The sequence below is a fragment of the Hemitrygon akajei genome, chromosome 14 (genome assembly GCF_048418815.1).
Source record: "Hemitrygon akajei chromosome 14, sHemAka1.3, whole genome shotgun sequence".
Lineage (NCBI taxonomy): Eukaryota > Metazoa > Chordata > Chondrichthyes > Myliobatiformes > Dasyatidae > Hemitrygon > Hemitrygon akajei.
In genome coordinates, this window is record NC_133137.1 from 56,990,331 (window position 1) to 57,013,230 (window position 22,900).

At 42.4% G+C, this 22,900-nt stretch overlaps 1 protein-coding gene across 3 annotated transcripts in view; it reads right to left on the bottom strand.

Annotated features, from left to right (window-relative positions):
* The window catches only part of slco1c1 (solute carrier organic anion transporter family, member 1C1), a 73,424-nt gene that overhangs the window by 47,708 nt on the left and 2,816 nt on the right, over positions 1-22,900 (bottom strand). For 2 of the 3 annotated variants that reach the window (XM_073066131.1, XM_073066130.1), the window contains exons 3-4: positions 9,681-9,822; positions 9,454-9,586 (exon numbers count right to left, since the gene is read on the bottom strand). In XM_073066131.1, the coding sequence (XP_072922232.1) occupies positions 9,454-9,586; positions 9,681-9,822 (275 nt within the window). The remainder of the gene's footprint in view (positions 1-9,453; positions 9,587-9,680; positions 9,823-22,900) is intronic. The other variant, XM_073066132.1, reaches the window with a different exon arrangement.

A 22,900-nucleotide genomic window follows, 5' to 3' on the forward strand; every position in this document is an offset into this window, starting at 1 on the left:
GAAGATCACACATGGATGGTGATTTGCAATACACAGTATCTACAGCACCAAGTTTGGCAACTAGCCAGATCTGGAGCGCAAACAGCATCTCCATTCATATGAATGTAGAGAATGTCTAGGATGTAGTATTGAGCAAATTCAATTCTCTAAATTAATTGAATTTAGGTAAATGTTTTAATTAAGTGTTTTGTTTTTATTTGCTATTAAAATCGTTCTGAATTCAAACCATTTGAAAAGTTTATGCAGTGTGACCAAAGCAGTACAGCCTCATCATTATGGAACAAGCAACAGACAGATCAGTATAAAGAGGGAGAGTGGTGAGACAAGGTCCAGAGGTAATCAGTGGACTGAGGAGGTTGGTGAAGGACAACCAGCAGAATGAGTCAGATATGGGAGCGTATGTGGAGCTGGGAGCCAGAGGCAGGGAGGCAGACAAAATAAATGGAGCACCAAGGCAAGAGAATGAAGGAAAAGACAATTTCCAAAACATGTCAAACAGGAACACAAAAAACTATCATTGCTAGAATCTGATAAGGATAGTAACCATGGGAATTATTAGGGAAGAGATGAAAGGTGATGGAACTCGGACTCGATTTTAGTTTTGGCGGTGGGGGGTGGAAACAGAAAGTGCCAAAGGTCAAAATGTGTAAATAGTAGATGGATGAAACCAGGAGACCATATTGACTGTGGTATGCCAATAGAGTTGAGGATGCAGAAAGAGGTATGGAGGCCAGATTTAGAAGATTGCTGTTGATGGCATTAGGGGGATGATGGTATCATACAGCAAGCTGTAATCAATAAATAGTAGTCCAATGTAAGTTTTCATGCTCTAGAGCTGAGTGGAGAGCTTGAGAGATTGCATCCACTGTAGACAAGTTGCAGTAGTAGGCAAACTCCAGTGGGTCCAGAACCTTGCTCAGGCAGGAGTTAATTTTAGCCACACTTGAAGCATTTCATCACAATAGATGTGAGTGTTACAAGCCAGTAGACATTAAGTCAGCTCACCCTACTCTTCTTTGGCACTAGTATGATTGATGCCCTTTTGAAGCAGGTGTGAACTTTAGACCACAGCAGTAAGAGGCTGAAGATGTCCTTGAACACCTCAGACAGTTGGTTGGCAGAGGTTTTCAGTACCCAGCCAGGCTCACTGGCAGGCCCGATGCTTTGCGAGGGTTCCCCTCGAAGGATTGACTCCCGAGATAGATCACAGGGTCACCATAGGCTGTGGGGACTCACATAGGCATAGTGTCATTCTCTTTCAAAGCATGTATAACAGACATTAGTTCAATGGAGGGTGAAGCATCACTGCTATTTATGCCATTAAGTTTTGCCTTACAAGAAGCAAAGGCATGTAAATCCTGCCACACCTGTTGGGTATCCAACTGTGTCTCTAATTACACATGGAATTGTCTTTTCAAATGATGGGTTCCATTGGTTGTACCTGGTCTTCTTGTCAGCATCTGGTTCACCAATCTCAAGTGGCACATATCCAGCCGTCAGCAGACTGAACTTCTGGGTTCATCCAGGGCTTTTTGTTTGGGAAAACTCAGTTAAGTTCTCAAAGGTACATACTGATTCACATAGGTCTTGAGGAAGCTGATGCAGGAAGTACAAGCACAACCAGATGATCAGAATTGTCCATGTGAGAGCGCAGGATTAGGGCATAAGATATAGGAGCAGAATTAGGCCATTTGGCCCAATGCGTTTGCTCTGCCATTTCATCATGGCCGATCCAATTTGCTTCTTAGCCCCAATCTTCTGCCTTCTCCCCATTTCCCTTCATGCCCTGATCAATCAATTATCTATCAAGCTTTGCCTAAAATATGCATAAAGATTTGGCTTCCACAGCTGCCTGTGGCAAAAAAATTCCACAGATTCACCACTCTCTGGCTAAAGAAATGCCTCATCTCCATTCTAAAAGGACGCCCCTCTGTCTGAGACAGTTTCCTCTGGTTGTAGACTCTCCCAGTGTAGGAAACACCCTCTCCATATCCACTCTATCAAAGCCTTACACCATTTGATAGGTTTCAATGAGGTCACCCCTCATTCTTCTGAATTCTAATGAATACAGGCCCAGAGCCATCAAACGCTCTTTATATGATAAACCTTTCAATCCTGAAATAATTTCATGAACTCCTTTTAACCCTCTCCAGTTTTTGCATATCCTTTCTAAGATAGGGGGCCCAAACCTGCTCACAATACTTCAAGTGAAGCCTCGCCAGTGCTTTATAAAGACTCAACATTACATCTTTCCTTTTATATTCTAATCCTCTTGAAATGAATGCTAATATTGCATTTGTCTTCCTCCCCACAGACAAGACCTTCAAATTACCCTTTAGGGATTCCTGCACAAGGACTCCCAACTCACTTTGCACCTCAGGTTTTTGTGTTGTCTCTCCATTTAGAAAATTGTCAACCCTTTCATTTCTACTATTGAAGTGCATGACTACAACCTTCCTGACACTGTATTCCATCTGCTATTTCCTTGCCCATTCTCCTAATCTGTCCAAGTCCTTCTGTAGCCTCCCTACTTCCTCAAAACTGCCTACCCCTCCATCTATCTTCATATCATCTGCAAACTTTGCAACAAAGCCACCAATTCCATCATCCAGATCACTGACATATAACACAAAAAGAATCGTCCCAACACAAACCCCTGTGGAACACCACTAGTCACTGGCAGCCAGCCAGAAAAGGTTCTCTTCTTTCCCACTCTTTGCTCCTTCCAATCAGCTACTACTTTATCCATGCTAGAATCTTTCATGTAATACCATGGGCTTGTAGATTGTTAAGCAGCCTCATGTGTGCCATCTTGTCAAAGGCCTTCTGAAAACCCAAATGCACAACATTACCCAGTTCTCCTTTGTCTATCCTGCTTGTTACTTCTTCAAAGAGTTCTAACAAATTTTTCAGGCAAGATTTTCCCTTGAACAAACCATGCTGACTATGGCCTATTTTATCATGTACCTCCTTCAAGGATCCTGAGACCTCATCCTTAATAATCAACTTCCACATCTTCCTAACCACTGAGGTCAGATCAACTGGTCTATAGTTTCCTTTCTTCTGTCTCTTTCCATTCTTGAAGAGTGGAGTGACACTTGAAATTTTCCAGTCTTCCAGAACCATTCCAGAATCTATTAATTCTTGAAAGATCATAACTAATAACCATATAACATTTACAGCACCGAAACAGGCCATCTCGGCGCTTCTAGTCCGTGCCGATGCTTACACTCACCTAGTCCCACTGGCCCGCACTCAGCCCATAACCCTCCATTCCTTTCCTGTCCATATAACTATCCAATTTTACTTTAAATGACAAAATTGAACATGCCTCTACCACTTCTACTGGAAGCTCGTTCCATACAGCTACCACTCTCTGAGTAAAGAAATTCCCCCTCGTGTAACCCTTAAACTTTTGCCCCTAACTCTTAACTCATGTCCTCTTGTTTGAATCTCCTCTACTCTCAATGAAAAAAGCCTATCCACGTCAACTCTATCTATCCCCCTCATAATTTTAAATACCTCTATCAAACTCCCCCTCAACCTTCTACGCTCCAAAGAATAAAGACCTAACTTGTTCAGCCTTTCCCTGTAACTTAGGTGCTGAAACCCAGCTAACATTCTAGTAAATCTTTTCTGTACTCTCTTTATTTTGTTGACATCTTTCCTATAATTTGGTGACCAGAACTATACACAATACTTCAAATTTGGCCTGACCAATGCCTTGTACAATTTTAACATTACATCCAACTCCTATACTCAATGCTCTGATTTATAAAGGCCAGCATACCAAAAGCTTTCTTCACCACCCTATCCACATAAGATTCCACCTTCAGGGAACTATGTACCATTATTCTTAGATCACTCTGTCCTACTGCATTCTTCAATGCCCTACCATTTACCATGTATGTCCTATTTGGATTATTTCTACCAAAATGTTGCACCTCACACATTAGCATTAAACTCCATCAGCCATCTTTCAGCCCACTCTTCTAACTGGCCTAAATCTCTCTGCAAGCTTTGAAAACACAACGCCACTTACCTTAGTACCATCTGCATACTTACTAATCCAATTTACCACCCCATCATCCAGATCATTAATGTATATGACAAACAACATTGGACCCAATACAGATCCCTGAGGCACACCACTAGTCACCGGCCTCCAATATGACAAACAGTTATCCACCACTGCTCTCTGGCATCTCCCATCTAGCCACTGTTGAATCCATTTTACTACTTCAATATTAATACCTAACGATTGAACCTTCCTAACTAAACTTCCGTGCGGAACCTTGTCAAAGGCCTTACTGAAGTCCATATAGACAATATCCACTGCTTTATCCTCGTCAACTTTCCTAGAAACCTCTTCAAAAAATTCAATAAGATTTGTCAAACATGACCTTCCACGCACAAATCCATGTTGACTGTTCCTAATCAAACCCTGTCTATCCAGATAATTATATATAACTATCTCTAAGAATAATTTCCATTAATTTACCCACAACTGACATCAAACTGACAGGCCTATAATTGCTAGGTTTACTCTTAGAACCCTTTTTAAACAATGGAACCACATGAGCAATACGCCAATCCTCCGGTACCATCCCCGTTTCTAATGACATTTGAAATATTTCTGTCAGAGCCCCTGCTATTTCTACACCAACTTCCCACAAGGTCCTAGGGAATATCCTGTCAGGAACAAGAGATTTATCCACTTTTATATTCCTTAAAAGAGCCAGTACTTCCTCCTCTTTAATCGTCATAGTTTCCAGAACTTCCCTACTTGTTTCCCTTGCCTTACACAATTCAATATCCTTCTCCTTAGTGAATACCAATGAAAAGAAATTGTTCAAAATCTCCCCCATCTCTTTCGGCTCCACACATAGCTGTCCACTCTGATTCTCTAAGGGACCAATTTTATCCCTCACTATCCTTTTGCTATTAATATAACTGTAGAAAACCTTTGGACTTATTTTCACCTTACTTGCCAAAGCAACCTCATATCTTTTAGCTTTTCTAATTTCTTTCTTAAGATTCTTTTTACATTCTTTATATTCCTCAAGCACCTCATTTACTCCATGCTGCCTATATTTATTATAGATGTCCCTCTTTTTCCGAACCAAGTTTCCAATATCCCATGAAAACCATGGCGCTCTCAAAGTTTTAACCTTTCCTTTCAACCTAACAGGAACATAAAGATCCTGTACCCTCAAAATTTCCCTTTTAAATTACCTCTATTTCTCTATTACATCCTTCCCATAAAACAAATTGTCCCAATCCACTCCTTCTAAGTCCTTTTGCATCTCCTCAAAGTTAGCCTTTCTCCAATCAAAAGTCTCAACCCTGGGTCCAGTCCTATCCTTCTCCATAATTATATTGAAACTAATGGCATTGTGATCACTGGACCTGAAGTGCTGTCCAACACATACATCCGTCACCTAGCCTATCTCATTCCCTAACAGGAGATCCAACACTGCCCCTTCTCTAGTCAGTACCTCTATGTATTACTGCAAAAAAAACTATCCTGCACACATTTTACAAACTCCAAACCACTCAGCCCTTTTAGAGAATGGGCTTCCCCGTCTATGTGTGGAAAATTAAAATCTCCCACAATCACAACCTTGTGCTTACTATAAATATCTGCTATCTCCTTACAAATTTGCTCCTCTAATTCTCGCTCCCCATTAGGTGGTCTATAATACACCCCTATAAGTGTTACTACACCTTTCCCATTCCTCAATTCCACCCAAATAGTCTCCCTAGATGAGCCCTCTAATCTATCCTGCCAAAGCACTGCTGTAATATTTTCTCGGACAAGCAATGCAACACCTCCCCCTCTTGTCCCTCCGATTCTATCGCACCTGAAACAACGAAATCCAGGAATATTTAGTTGCCAATCACACCCCTCCTGCAACCATGTTTCATTAAGAGCTACAACATCATATTTCCAGGCATCAATCCATGTTCTAAGCTCATCCACCTTTCTTGCAATTCTCCTAGTATTAAAATAGATGCATTTAAGAAACTTTACACTTCTCTGTTTATCCCTAACGATGCAAACAACTTTATCTTTTTCTTCCTTCTCCCCTACATCTTCCTTCTGAGTGCTCCCCTTCTCTATCACCTGCCTATCCTCCCTCACACACTGTATACTAGCTTTCTCTATTTGTGAACTACCGGTAATCTCCTCTCCCCTAGTCTCTTCAAATTGATTCCCACCCCCCAACCATTCTAGTTTAAAGTCTCCCCAGTAGCCTTAGCAAATCTCCCTGCCAGGGTATTGGTCCCCCAGGATTCAAGTGTAACCCGTCCTTTTTGTACACGTCACACCTGCCCCAAAAGAGGTCCCTATGATACAGAAACTTGAATCCCTGCCCCCTGCTCCAATCCCTCAGCCACGCATTTATCCTCCACCTCATTCCATTCCTACTCTCACTGTCACATGGCACAGGCAGTAATCCCGAGATTACTACCTTTGTGGTCCTTCTTCTCAACTGCCTCCCTAACCCCCTATATTCTCCTTTCAGGACCTCTTCCCTTTTCCTACATATGACATTGGTACCTCTATGTACCACGACTTCTGGCTCCTCACCCTCCCACTTCAGGATATCTTGGATGCAATCAAAAACATCCCGAACCCTGGCACCAGGGAGGCAAACTACCATCCGGGTCTCCTGATCACGTCCACAGAATTGCCAACCTGACCCCATAACTGTTGAGTCCCCTATTACTACTGCCTTCCTCTTCATTTCCCTACCCTTCTGAGCTACAGGGTCGGACTCTGTGCTGGAGGCACAGCCACTGTTGCTTCCCCCATGTAGGCTGTCCCCCCCAACACTTATTGTCATGGGGTACAGCCACCAGGGTACTCTCTAGTACTTGACTCGTCCCCTTCCCCTTCCTGGCCGTGACCCACCTGTCTGCCTCCCGTGGTCCCAGTGTGACCATCTGCCTGTAACTCCTCTCTATCAACTCCTCACTCTCCCTGACCAGAAGAAGGTCATCGAGCTGCAGCTCCAGTTCCCTAACACAGTCCCTTAGGAACTGCAGCTCGGTGCACCTGGCACAGATGTGGACTTCTGGGAGGCTAGGAGACTCCAGGACCTCCCACATCTGACACCGAGAACAACAAGCTACCCTCACACTCATACTTCCCCTTTCCTCAAATAACAGGAAAAACTGAAACCTAAACCCACCTTGCCTTGCCCGCTTTCGCCTAAGCCCGTTGAGCCCAAGCCCTTAAGCCTTCACTCTGTTCCCGGCTCACTTCGCTGCCCACAAACGACACCGCCCGCTGTATAAGGCTGTGTCCTTTTAAAATTTTCCCTGCTTCACTGCCCGCTGTCACACGCCTGCACAGTCCCGCCTCTCTTAACTCCGATGAGAATAAGAAAAATTCAAGATGGCTCCCGCCGCACTCCCGTGCTGATCCTCCGACTTCCTTCTCCAAACCTCCACAATCTCTTCAGCCACCTCTTTCAGATGTACGAGTTATACACCATCCGGTCCAGGTAACTTATCTAACTTTAGACCTTTTAGTTTCCCAAGAACCTTCTGCCTAGTTATGCTACCTTCACACACTTCATGCCCCCTGACAGTTGGAACTTCCACCTATATTGCTAGTGCCTTCCACAGTGAAGACTGATGCAAAAGACTTATTCGGTTCGTCCATCATTTTGTTGTCTCCCATTACTACCTGCCCAGCATCGTTTTCCAGTAGTCTGAAATCCATTCTCACCTCTCCTTTACACTTTATGTATCTGAAGAAACTTTTGTATCCTCTTTAATATCATTGGCTAGCTTACTTTTACATTCCATCTTTACCTTAATTACTTTTTTAGCGGCCTTCTGTTGGTTTTTAAAAGCTTCCTAATCCTCTAATGTCCCACCAATTTTTGCTCTCTCTTTGACTTTTCTGGTGGCTTTGATTTCTCTTGCTAGCCACAGATGGCATAGGTAAGTATTCTTGATGGTGGTGTAACAGTGATCGAGTGTGCTGCTTCTCTGGTTCTGCAGGTGACACATTGGTGGAAGTTAGTCAGAAACTTCAAGCTGGCCTGGTCAAAGTCACCTACAATGATCAGGGAGGCACCAGGGAGCACTATGTCCTGATGGCTGATCAGTGTGCCTGGCTCCTCTAGTGATGGCTTGACGTTTGCTGGGGGTGGGGGGAGAATGAAATATACTTCAGGATGATGGAGGGGAATTCCCCTGGCAGATAGAACAAACAACACTTGACTGCCAGATGTTCCAGTCTGGGGGGGCAGGAAGGGGGTGAGAATACCAGAACTGAAATACAACTGCCATATCTGTGCACAATAAGTTAATCATGAAGCAAACGGTTGACCCATACAGTGGAAGGTGAAGCCTTCAGGCTTGAGCACTGTGTCCAGAGTGTTGTGAGGTGAGCCATGTCTCTATGAGGCAAAGTACACAGCAGTCTCTGATGACCCTCCAGTACTGCAGCCTTGCTCTGAGGCCTTCAATGCTATTTTTTGGGCATCTATGTCTACAGATTCCAACCGTAGTAGTTTGTGAATAGGAATACTCGATTCCCTTAGGAGCTGCACATGAAAAGTCACCCCCTCTTCAGTGCCACTTTCCTCCAGAACTGAGCACCATAGACAAGTGTGGCCCAACCAACAATTCATATAGTTGTAACAGGACGTCCCAATCCTGTACTTAGTGCCAACGAAGGAAAACATGCCAGATGTCTTTTTTGCCACATTGTCTACTTGTGTCACCACTTTCAGGTAACTATGTACCCTAGTCCATAGTTCTCTCTGTTCTACAGCACTCTCTAGGGCCCAGCCATTTACTGTGCAAGTTGTATCTCCTCTGAGATCCCTCAAATAAGTGATGTGTGGAAGTTCCTGGGTTCTGTTACCTAGTACTGCAGCAGAGACCCAAACAGGAGAGAGTGAAGATGGGATGTGGGGCCCCAAACATATAATATTAACCTTTCCTGTATGAGCACTGCAGTTATTAATAGGTAAGAGGGTACAACTGACCAAAGGGTAGCTCTGGGATCGAGCTCAACAGCATGCAATAGCCTGTGTAAACATTGTTTCACAGAGAACTGAGATAAGATGAACAGAAGCGCAGTCAAGGCAGTTGGATTTCCATGGAAACTCTTCATTCGCTGGAATGATACCTAGACTTATTCTGAGAGAGTGTACAAAATACAAAGCATTTACAAATGTGCTTAGCAGTACAATTAATATTTAGCAAACTTGAATTTCATTGCCTGATTTAAAGTCCAGTGAAAACAAAAAAGGGAGGCACTTCACAATTCAGTTTATTCAAATTTAACCCAGATTTTGATAAAACCTCCATTCACAGGTTAAAGGGTTCTGAAATCTGGTGGATTAATTATTACTAAAATGTTCCTAAAAAGTAAAGCCTCTTAGAAAGTCTTACAGCGATTAAAATAAAAATGTAGAGACTCACCGCCCCATGAAGAAATGAGGCATAGCTATTAAAATGGTTCCAAGGCCCATGGTGAGGCTTCCAAATGCGATTAACTTGGGACGATGAAATTTTGCTCCAAAGTAGCTCACAAACGAAATCACTAGCAAATTCCCTTAACCAAAAACAGAGGAGAGGAAGATGATACAAATTAAGGGCTCTTTATTTAGGCTTCTATTTGATTTAGCAATTCAGAGATCAGTGCTTACCAATTTCAAAGCTTCCATCAACGATACCAACCAGGAAGCTGGGCAAGTCAAAACGTCTCTCCAGTTGTGTGATAGTACTTTTCATATAGCTCCCAGCCAACGCTTTTGCAAAATACAAGAAGGACAAGGCTGCAAGAAATAGCTTTGAAAATACAAGATATTTGTAAACAAGTGTTCACTGGTGGGATTAATATTTTTGAAAAAATAGTTTAAGCCTGGCAATGGAATTCACAGTGAGAAAGGAAATGAGACCTTTCCCAAATCAGTCTTCCTTACTTCAACAGAAGTACGACATCTAATTTAAAAATAAATTCCTACTAATAGCAAGCAATGAGCTGTTTTAACATTATGCAAGTTTGTTTTGAAAGAGCAAAGTCATTTCCCCATCAAAACAAAAAAAGAATGCTGACTCCCACTTTTACTGTAAATTGTACATTCATATGAAAGTGCAGACACTTGGAGGCCCTCACTCACAGTCTGTTCCCATCATTTACCCAGCTACTTTCTGGTGGTGATCTCGATGCCAAGTGTCCTGGCACGACTGTCAGTTTCAGGGGATTTACAATGAAAGGCCTTTAAGAAATGTCAACATAATTGTGAAGTTTTGTTTGCAGTGGAACAATATCAGATCGTGTCAAACGATGCCACCTTGCTAAAACCATTGTGTTTAAGTCAGGTACTTAGAGAGGAGAGACAGACAGATATGGGCCTAATTGAGGCAAATGGATGAGGTGGGTTGAAAGGCGCGATTTCTCTTCTGTCTATTTCTATTCATAGTACAGCACTGAAACAGGGCCTTTTGACCCAATTCACCCATGCCATTTATGATGCTCATCCATGCTAATCCCATTGGTTCATTAGGTCTGTCTCTCTCTCTCTCTCTCTCTCTCCTATTCAAGTACCTGAATAAAATCCATTTAAACATTGTATTAGTATATTTCTCAAGCTTTTGAAATGTAAAGCTAGTTAAACTAAACATTGTATTAGTACATTCCTCCGCCGTCTCCTCTGGTTTCTTGTGCCATTTAATTGCTATCTTTTGTATGGAAAAATATACCCCTCAGATCTCCTTCAAAATTTCTCTCCTCTCAGAGGGCATAGCTTCAAGTTAATTCTATACTCTCCCATCCTGCGAAAAACAGACTAGCTATCTATCATAGTTATATTGCCTTAACTGAAGAGAACTAGTTAACACAATGTGAAACATACAGTTCATATGGAGTCCAGGAGTAATTGATAAGTGGAGGATCTTGGGACCATCTCACTTGGTTCTGGAGGTGCCTCAACAGAAATCAGTAAAAAAAGGAAAAGGGGCTGCAGCCTCATTTTAAGATTTAATGATACTAAATGTATCAGGGGTTCTCTACCTTTTTTTTATGTGATGTACCCCAGGTTTAGAACCCCTGAACATTATGAAGATGAGCACGATGGTTGAGACTCAGTCTAATAGGAGACTTGAGCAAGTGTGCTGAGAAAATTTATCTTAGCAAGATTTAAGACCTGGTATTTAACTCTCAAATATTCGGTTCCCTTCGTCCTTCCTAGATGAAGTGTGGCCAAAAGAAATCAAGAGACCGCTAAAAACAGGCTCCCCTAAAATCTGTGCCTGGACAGCTGAGGTTCAAAGTGGGTGGTAGATAAAGGGCAGAAATTGGATAGCAATCCCAGAATATGGCAGACACCCACGTACACAAGCTTCTATAGTGTTCACTCAGAATGAATGCCGACAGACAGACAGCATAGGGGAAGAAATTAATTCAGTAGCAGCTTCACCTTACATCAGGAATTCAATTCTTGTATAAATAGACAATAGGTGCAGAAGTAGACCATTCGGCCCTTCGAGCCTGCACTGCCATTTTGAGATCATGGCTGATCAATTACTATCAATACCCGGTTCCTGCCTTGTCCCCATATCCCTTGATTCCCCTATCCATAAGATACCTATCTAGCTCCTTCTTGAAAGCATCCAGAGAATTGGCCTCCACTACCTTCCAAGGCAGTGCATTCCAGACCCCCACAACTCTCTGGGAGAAAAAGTTTTTCCTTAACTCTGTCCTAAATGACCTATCCCTTATTCTCAAACCATGCCCTCTGGTACTGGACTCTCCCAGCATCTGGAACATATTTCCTGCCTCTATCTTGTCCAATCCCTTAATAATCTTATATGTTTCAATCAGATCCCCTCTCAATCTCCTTAATTCCAGCGTGTACAAGCCCAGTCTCTCTAACCTCTCTGTGTAAGACAGTCCAGACATCCCAGGAATTAACCTCATGTATCTACGCTGCACTTCCTCTACAGCCAGGATGTCCTTCCTTAACCCTGGAGACCAAAACTGTACACAATACTCCAGGTGTGGTCTCACCAGGGCTCTGTACAAATGCAAGAGGATTTCCTTGCTCTTGTACTCAATTCCCTTTGTAATAAAGGCCAACATTCCATTAGCCTTCTTCACTTGCTCATTCACCTTCAGTGACTGATGAACAAGGACTCCGAGATCTCTTTGTATTACTCCCTTACCCAACTCTATACCGTTCAGATAATAATCTGCCTTCCTGTTCTTACTCCCAAAGTGGATAACCTCACACTTATTCACATTAAACGCCATCTGCCAAGTACCAGCCGGGAAACTCCAAGTAAAACCTTTCACTCTGTGTAGAGTGAGATGGAGAGTTGAGGTAGTGTTACCAACCAAAGAAATCAACCACCAGATATATACATATATACCACATGGTTGATTTATAGCTGATGGTAGATATGTATATCTAGGTCAGAGATTAGAGTCAAATGAGGCTAGAAACTAGAAATTTGCAGCCATGGTGTGAGTCATAGCCAGAACCACATCTCATGGGCAAATATGACACCAGTATTAGGCATGAAAAAGGGAGAGGACGACCTAACTAATATTCAAAACTTCTTGATGAATCAAAATTTTCAAGGAAAATTAACTATTCCAAAACAAGCATGATAAAATGATGGATAAGAAATGCCTTCAACCTTGGGTACTTGGGCTTGTGAGACAAAGCTAGATGCTTATAAAGGCTAAAGGTTAATTTCACTAGTTGGTAGCACCAGATCAACTCTCAGTCTCACTCTGCTCAGAGGTTATTATTGATACCATACACATGCACACAGAGCATAGCATGGTGGATGGCCCAAAATTTCCTCCAGCAAAGCCCTCTGATCACAGCCCTGTATGCAATTCCATCACTACCAACCCTAACTATCAGCCCTTGATGCAAAACTGAACTAAACTGCTAGAGATATATAACCATAGGTCATCACTGTGTCTGTACCACCACCATAGCCCAATATGACACTGACACCAGCTTGTACTCATCTATTCCTGCATCCTTCATCTGTCTGTATTAAACTAACATGTTGATTTCATTCTTAGCCATACTCCCTCATTCTACCCACTTCAGACTCAAGAGGATCGAAGTTCCTTACCACTTCTCTGAGCTCTGGTTAAGATTGCTCAACCATCCCATTGACCAGCATCTCATTAAAAAAACTCTCTATCCCCATTGGTTTATGTCTCCCTTCATCCCAATCTGGAACATTTTCTTGCCTCCACATAACCCAAAAAGTGATCGGAGAGGGGCTAGGTCTTCTTCCACCCGCATCTCCCTCCCCCCCCCCCCCCCCCCCAGAGCAAAGGAGGCCAATAGGTGATTTAACAGAGACTTACTAAATTTTGAGATGCATAGAAACTGTAAATGGTTTGTTAGCTTCCCATGGGAGGGGTATTTAAACTAGAAGCATAGACGGAAAGTGAAAAGAAGGTGGTTTAACGAAGATAGGAGGGATACATTTTTCAACACAAAGTGTAATAGTATTTGTGATGAGTGGCCAGAAATAGTACATTTAAGAGGTACCATGACTGATACTTAAACAATGTATATAGGAAAATGGAATTAATGTAAACAACTGGGATTAGTATAGGCAAACACAATGGTTGACATAGAAACAGGCTTTTCTGCTCATTATATATGTTATGAAATTCCAAGACATTATGACATTCATGTTGCGGCAGCCATATTCTTTGTTCCACATCTCAGAATCACAAAGGATACTCTGCCCATTCTGTCCAAGAACAGACCAGATGATCCATTTCCTGCTGTCCTCATCAATCCATAGTACTAAATGCGCTTTTGAATACGGCAGTTAAAACATTACTACCTCTGGCACTGAATTCTACACCACAACCACTCACTGCATAAACCAGTTCTTTCAGGTCAGTTTTGGTTCTTTTTCATTCTGCATCCCCTAATTGCTTGTTCCATCAACTGGAAGATACAATTGTAATGTCCATATCTCTCGTGATTATAAACACCTTTGTCATACCAATTTTTTTCCTTTCTCTGTTCCCTTCCAAGCAGATTCAGGGAAACAAAAATGATCAATAGATTTACACTGGTAATGGACAAGACTAAGGGGCAAAATTGAGCAGGCTTTAAGACCATAAGATACAAGAGAACTAGGCCATCAGCTCATTGAGCCTGTTCTGCCATTTCATCATAAATGACTTATTCTTCCTCCCAACTCTATTCTGCGGTCTTCCTCCCTGTAACCTTTGATGCCCTTACTAATCAAGAACCTATCAACCTCCACATGATATGTACCCAATGACTTGGCCTCCATAGCTGTCTGTGGCAAGAAATTCCACAGATTCACCACCACCTTAGGAAGGCTAACTTTAATGCGAAAGACTGGAAACCAAAACTTCTACAGAACAAATACAGCCCTCTGAGTAGGAGGTGTGTTGAGTGTAGGCTGGGCATAGTCTTATTAGGCAAAAAAAAAGCTAGCATTTCTCTGTGGATGGCAATATGAACTGAGATTATGATGAAAGGAAGAGAGGTTGTTGCAGGATGCTTGTTATGTAACTAATTGTTATAGGCCGAATAATTTTTTGGAAAGTGTGTAAGAGAAAGCAAAAAAATACAATAGAATGTCATTTAATATTAAAAATAACATCAAAGGTTTTCTACAGGTAGGTGAGCAGCAAGCAAGGATGACAAGGGATTAATGTGGAATCACGAGGCAGATCTATGCATGGAGTGGTGAGGTCAGAATTAGAGTATTTAGAAGGCAATTAGCCTTTACTAAACAGGCAGCAGATGCCTAAATTTCAGCAGAAGAGAAAATAGAGGATGGATGAGGTGAAAACTGATGAGACTTAGAAAGCAAATACATCACCTGATCCAGATGGGGAGTCAACTGCTACTTTACCATTTCAAGGTGGTGAAGGCACAGACTGCAGCAAGGGCTGGCCATGATTTTTCAAACATCCCTAAATATAGAGAGGTGCCAGAAAACTGGAGAATAGCAAGTGAAAGAAGATTTGCAATGACATGCAAGGTCAAACCAGTCCAGTCAGTTTATTATTAGTTGTCAAGAAGATTTTGGAAACAAGTATTAATAATTGGAAATATTAAAGTCAACAAATATGAACTGGTATGGATTTGTTCATGTTAAATCATATTTGCCTTGTACTTCTATGAATTTAATGAACCCATATACTTTATTACCATATTTCAACACATCATTCTATTTGCAAAGATTTATGTACTTGTACACGTGTAGCAGCCTTTGTTCCTGCATGTGCTTCAGAATGGTGAAACTCAGCACACATCAGCTGTTCGTTGTTCCTTCCGCTAAAATTGATTTACCTTACTAAATAACATTTTCCCTGTGAGATACCAGAAAAAAAAGTGAAAGAAATGCAATGATGCTTTCTATATTGACTAAAAAAAGTCCTATAGTTATTCAGTTAGCAAAATTGAAAGCTGATACCTACACCAAAGGCGGAGAATTATAGTAAATAATTTTCTGATGGAAGGATGGCACACAGTGGTATTCCGCAGGGGTTGGTTCTCAGATCACTGCACCTTCTTACTCAGGCAACACCAAGTTTAAAATAAAGGCAACCCGTGGAGAAATTGATAATTTACTGCAGGACATAGACAGCTGGCAGAATGAGACAAGTGGAAGATAACATTTAATAAAAATGTAGCATTTTGATGGGATGAATGAGACGAGAAAATGTTGCCAAATTAAATTCCCCAAAACCTGAGGGGGAACTTCTTCACTCAGACGGTAGTGTGAACGTGGAGTGAGCTGCCAGCGGAAGTTTGGATGAGTATGGCATGGAGGGCTATGGTCAAGGTGCCGGTTGATTGGGCTAGGCAGAATAACAGATGGGCAAAGGGTCTATTTCTATGCATAGTGCTTTAGGACTCTAAATTGAACATTTCTACATCATGTATAGAAATGTACGGACCCAAGAGATGCAAGTGAAAAATCTGAAATTGGCAAAACATGTTGATGGAGGAAGTATATGGAACTCTGAATTTTACATGTGCATCAAATATAAAAACATGGATGTTATAAGTAACTTAAAAAATAAGTTGAGTACAACCTACACATGAGAACTTTCCACTATAGGAATGATGTGAAGTCCCAAGCATGGGCAAGAATGGATCCAAGGAAAAGGGATTTGAGCTCCAAGTTTAGACTAAAGAAGCCAGGATTTTCTTACAGCAAGAACAATTTTGATGTTCAATGGTGGTATACAAGATCATGACTTGTTTGGACAAGTCATAGTTCAAGGACTAGGGGATACCGATTTAAAATTATGGATGTAAGGTACAGTAAGATGGAAGGGAAAGCAATGTCTCTCAAAACTGAGTGGTTATTGCTAGGGCATATACTGAAGTTAGGGTATATAACAAATTTTAACTTCAGCAGCCAATCTTTAAACCTGAACATGGATTGTAAATTAAATTTAAGATGCATGGACAATAGTTCCCTGGTATTATGGACACCGGTTATCTGAAAACCAGACAGCGCTGATTAACATCCACTTTGGGTGTCTGGAGTGTGGGTGCAAAGAAGGAGGTGTGAAAATTATATGTAATTCAAAGGAAGCACTGTAGATAGATTGTAACTATAGATGTGTCCTCCAGCTACTTTTGATCTTTAACAAACAAAATGTCATATAATATTGGGTCAAGCAGGCCTCTCCCTCTGAGAATGTCTCATTTTGTTGAATAAAGCTCTTCTGTATCTATTAGCTTCAGTGTCTCTCCAGTGATTTTGTTCACATTACAGATAGGCGCTCATCCAGGATGCCTTCATGACCCATTATTTGTTCAGCAATCTCAGCCGTCTAAGTGGTGAGTAGTTTTAAAAGTAGCACACACTCTTGGATCTGTTCGCGTCGGTGACCACGGGATCACAAGTTATCACAAACACATCACAGAGCTGACCTAGCAGATATAGGGCACATTTAACAGAGCTGTTAGGGAGGGTTTAAACTAATTTGGCAGGGGGATGGGAACTGGAGTGATAGGGCTGAGGAAGGGGAGAAGAGAAATAAATCAAAGATAGTGTGCAACAGAAATTATAGAAAGAACAGGCAGGAGGTGTGGCTTAATCAATGTCAATGGCATGAGTTACAGGGCAATAGAGGCGTGGTGCAATTAAAACAGAAAGCAACAAGTACCAGACTGAAAGTGTTGTATTTGAATGCACGCAGCACAAGGAATAAAATGGATGATCTTGGAATTCAGCCATAGATTGGCAAATATGATGTTGTGGCCATCTCTGAAACTTGACTAAAGGATGGCTGCCATTGAGAGCTGAACGTCCAAGGATATACAGTATATTGCAAAGATAGTTTAGTAGGCAGAAGGGCTGGTGTGGCTCTGTATATAAGAAATATTAAATCATTGGATAGAGATGAATAGGATTGGAAGTTGTAGAGTCTCTATGGGTTGAGTTAAGAAATGGCAAGGGTAAAAGGACACTGACAGCAGTCATATTCAGGCCTCCAAACAGCAGCTAGGATGTGGATTACAAATTACAGAAGGAGAGAGAAAAGGGGTGTCAGAAAGGCAATGTCATGATAATCGTTGGGGATTTTAACATGAAAGTGGATTGGGAAAACTAGGTCAGTACTGGACCTCAAGAGAGAAAATTTGTAGAGTGTCTGAGGGATAGCTTTTTAGAACAGCTTGTTGTTGAGCCCACTAGAAGATCGGCTATGCTGGATTGGATATTGTGCAATGATCCAGGGGTGATAAGAGAGCTTAAGGTTAAGGAACCCTTATGGAACAGTGATCATAATATGATTGAGTACACATTGAAATTTGAAGAGGAAAAATAAAATCCACTGTGTTGGTATTTCAGTGGAATAAAGGAAATTACAATGGCATGAGAGGGAAACTGGCTGAAGTTGACTGGAAAGGGACATTTGCAGGAAAGACAGCAGAGCAGCAATGGCTGGAGTTTCTGCAAAAAAAAAGGGGGAAGTGCAAGACAGATATATTCCAAATAAGAAGACATTTTCAAAAGGGAAGAAGGACACTACCTTGAAGTCGGAGCCAAAGTAGAAGCAAAAGAGAGGGCATACAAGGAAGCCAGAGCTAATGGGAAGATAGAGGATTGGGAAGCTTTCAACAACTTGCAGAAGAAAACTAAGAAGGTCATTTGGAAGGAATAGATGAATTATGAGAGGCAGCTGGTGACTAATAGCAAAGAAGATACAAAAAGCTTTTTTTTCCAAGTATATAAAGGATAAAAGAGAGTTGAGGGTAGATATAGGACCAGTACAAAATGGCACTGGAGATATTGTATTGAGAGATTCAGAACGGGCAGAGGAACTGAATGCATATTTTGCATCAGTCTTCATAGTGGAAGACATCTGCAGTGTACTGGACTTTCAAGAGTGTCAGGCAAGTGAAGTATGTGCAGTGAAAATTATGACTGAGAAGGTGCCCAGGAAGCATAATGGTCTGAAGGTGAATAAATCTACTGGACCTGATGGAATGCACCCTTGGATTCTGAAGGAAGTAGCTGGAGAGATTGCGGAGGCATTAACGATGATCTTCCAAGAACTGGTAGATCCTGACATTGTACCGGATGACCAGAAAATTGCAAATGTTACTCCACTATTTAAGAAGGGTGGGAGGCAGCAGACAAGAAACTATAGACCTGTTAGCCTGACATCAGTGGTTGGGAATCAATTGTTAGGGATGAGATTACGGAGTACCTGGAGGCACATGACAGGATAGGCCAAAGTCAGCATGGCTTCCTGAAAGGAAAATCCTGCCCGACAAACCTACTGCAACTCTTTGAGGAAATTACAAGCAGGATAGACAAAGGAGATGCAGTAGACATGGTGTACTTGGATTTTTCAGAAGGCCTTTGACAAGGTGCCTCACATGAGCCTGCTTTGCAAGATCCTATTCTGGCTGACTGCTGGTTACCAGTGGAGTTCCACAGGGGTCGGTGTGGGGACCACTGCTTTTCACGATGTATGTCAATGATTTGGACTATGGTATTGATGGATTTGTGGCTAAATTTGCCGATGATACAAAGATAGGTGGAGGAGTGGGTAGTGTTAAAGAAACAGAGAGCCTGCAGAGAGACTTAGATAGTTTAGGGGAATGGACAAAGAAGTGCAAATGAAATACAATGTTGGAAAGTGTATGGTCATATACTTTGGTGGAAGAAACAAACAGGCAGACTATTATTTAGATGGGGAGAGAATTCAAAATGCAGAGATGCAAAGAGACTTGAGAGTCCTTGTGCAGGATACCCTAAAGGTTAACCTCCAGATTGAGTCAGTTGTGAAGAAGGAGAATGCAATGTTGGCATTCATTTCTAGAGGTATGGAATATATAGCAGGGATGTGATATTGAAGCTTCATAAGGCACTCGTGAGACCAGAGATAGATAAGGCAGAGATAGATAGGTTCTTGATTAGCCAGAGCATGAAAGGGTATAGGGTGAAAGCAGGGGAGTGGAGAAAACTGGAAGAATTGGATCAGCCCATGATTGAATGGCGGAGCAGACTCGATGGGCCGAATGTCATGACACATGGCTCCTATATCTTATGCTCTTACAAAAGTCATGAGGCACGTGTGCTTATGCAAGAGAATAAATATTTGTGCGGTAATTTGCTGAGACAGAGTTGGTTACCGACTGTTTGGTTTGCCAGTGGACTGCATGCATACTCACTCCCAGAGCTGTATTTTGGCAGATGTATTTGCACACACAGTTTAAATACAAAGGAACACTGTGGGCATTATGAATTCAGTCACACACAAGTGGCAGATTGCAGAACACATACTCTGTGGTTTTAAGTCTGTACGGTTTAATTTTTAATCCATCATTTATAGTTTGTGCAATATGGGAACTAGCATGGAGATATTTGAGGGAGAAGTTATACCTGTTGGGATGGCAATGATGGTGGCCAGGCAAAATGAGATTGAAAACCAGATACACGCCAAAAATATACACATGTTGGTAAAAGTGAAGTGCCCAAAGAATATGTAGGATAGTATGGCCCAGGGGTGTCTGATTGTACGTGGACAGCTGCCAGGAAGGCCAGCAATGAAGAGAGATACCACTTTTTTTTAAAAAAAGGGGTGGGGGGAAAGTGAGGTAGCAAGTGGGGGGGAAGGGTGGGAGAAGTATGAGTAACTGGGGAATGATAAAGTCATTAGTTCAGAGAACCAGTGAGCCTGCCATGGATTATACAGAATGGAAATATTGATCATTGCGGAATATATAGGGAGAGATCACCCAGTCTTTCTGAAAATAGTGGAGAAAGGCTTGATCTCAGCTCATCAAGTTTTAGATTTGGGGATGGCAAGGGGATCGACCTACTCCACGACATGGGCTGTTGGGATAGACCAGACTGGAGAAGGGGAAGAAGCCGTCAAGTGGCTGTACTGGAGGTAGCTGCTGTGATGTCACAGAGGTTTTATTACCAGCAACTGGGGCACATAGCAGGAAGCTGTTGGAACATGCATAGAAGGGTAAAGGAGATGATTTGTCATAGCTGTGACCCCTCAGGCCACGGTTGGAGGCAGTGTCCTGAAAAGAGAGGAAGTGTAAGAGTCAGTCACCAAGCAGGCAGAATCCACAACAGCACCCTCTCTTTCTGATTTTAATGCTGACCAGATTATAAAGCTGGTCAGGTCAGACAAATGGCTGACGGCAGCCTCTATTGCCAGTGGTGGTCACCCGTGGATATACGCAAGACGTTTATTCGGGGGCCAGCAATGTGCAATGTTAGTGGACACATAGTCATCAGCATCAATAACTGATCTACCCTTGCCCACGACTAGAGAGGCAATTTGCACTACCAGTGCAGGAGGTGAAACAATGAGAGCAGAGAGAGGTCAGCCCCAGGTACTTGAGATTGAGGGAGAGCAGCTTCCTGTCAATTTCTAAGTGTGCCCAAACAATGTAGGTACTATCCTGGGGATAGACACACTGAATAAGGCAGGTGCTATCATAGACTCAGGAAAAAGAGAAATTACATGGACAAGACAGGAAGAGTGAACATCTGTGACCCACAGAGAAGTTAACACAGCCCACAGAGAGACAACAGCTCCAAGCAGGGAGGAGAGACAGGGCAATGTGTGGGAATCATGTCAGGAGATCCAAAGGGATGGAGCCAAGCACAGTAAGGAGCTTTTATATGTAGAGTAGCTGCCTGAGAAGGTAGCAGTAATCACAGTAAAGGCTCAGCAGAAAGGGGATCGTAAGGAGCAGAAAAGGAACAAGTGGGCAGATATCAGTGTGACAAGTTAGCAGAGGAACAAGAAGCAACAGAAATTACAAGAGTACAGAAGGAAACTACAGCTGCCAATTTAGAAATAAAAAATTGTATGGAGATGTGAAAGAGAACTGTAACCAGGGAAACACATTGAACAATCAAGCAAAGGAGCGGTGACAGAGACAGACAGAGAGAATGGTCCTCTCACAACCAGGCAGCCAGTCATGGAAAGGGAGCTGGTAGAAAAGACATGTTTCACTCCCAAGTGAATAGCACCACAGGTGATACTCTGGACAAAACACTTGTGGTGGTGTAGTCTCTGAGGCAGCCCGTGGAAACACTAACTCAAGTTAAACCTTATGACCCACCTTCTTGGCGCCCTCACAGATAGAAGCAGAGATTCATTATAATAGTGTCATTGCAGAGAACCCAAGTGATGAACACCAGTGGGCTGCATCAGACCTGATCACAGCTGATGGAAACAGACCCACGGCAAACGTGAAGGCAGAGGACGCTGAGAAAGCATGAAGACAAGCACAAACAGCATGTTAAAGTATACCAGTAATGGTACTCTGTAATGAAGGCTGGTTGCTGACGGCAGATGATTAGTTGTATAGCTCAGCATAGAAAAACATTTGGCTAAAATAGATGGAAGGGAATCCGAGCTGCAGAAGAGATGTCAAGTTCCACAATGTTGATGGTGGGGCTGACTGAGAAAAAAATATATAAGCAGCATCTGAAGGCAGAGTCAACCCTGGTTGAATGGGGATTGAGTACAAATGAGCTGGGCCCTTTCAGTGGTTGGGCTAGCAATCAAATGGACAGTCCAGAAGGAGGTACCACTGGGGTGAGGTCATTGCAGTCATTCAGAAAGACAGCACCCCAACCCTCCTGTACATTGGAGTGGGCCTGTGAGCCTAATACATTTAACTAGCTGGTGCCACTGACCAGAGAGTAAGGGCTGATTTATAGTTCTGTGTATGGGCTATGCCATAGGCCTGATTTATAGTTCTGTGTATGGGCTATGCCATAGGCCTGATTTATACTTCTGCGTATGCGTACATTGTAGCGAGCATGCGTTGGTGTGCGCCAAAAATGCTAGTTGACGGTGGGTTTCTATGCCACTGTGTTGAGTTTCTTTGTGAGAGACATGGACGAGGAAATGCATTTCAAACACTTTCGCATGTCGGCAGGTAGATTTGACAATTTGGTTCATCCATTTCGCATCGGTGTACAGACATGGCGGAGAAGAAGCAACTGGAAATGCCTAGGAGGAAATGCAATGCCACCATGCGGACCAATCACAGTTGCTGCGGTCTGCATCACCGCGACACACGAATTACCTTTTCGGGGAGGTGCACGTCACCCAATGGCGTAGGGTACGGTGTAGGTACGTGGTACCTATGGCATAGATGCGACGCAGAAGTATAAATCAGCCTTAACGCTGATAGCCACTGCAGCGTATTAGCTATTAGAAAATGACAAGGTGAAGATAAAGAATGTGATTAAACTGCAATTGGCCAGCAGGGAAGAAGGCAACAGGCATACAAATGACAAAGCTGCATTTGAGAGACTGTTGGCCAAATTTCTGGACCAATCTCTGCTTTGAGTGTTGTAGGTAGCCATTAGTGACAATAGTCTAGAT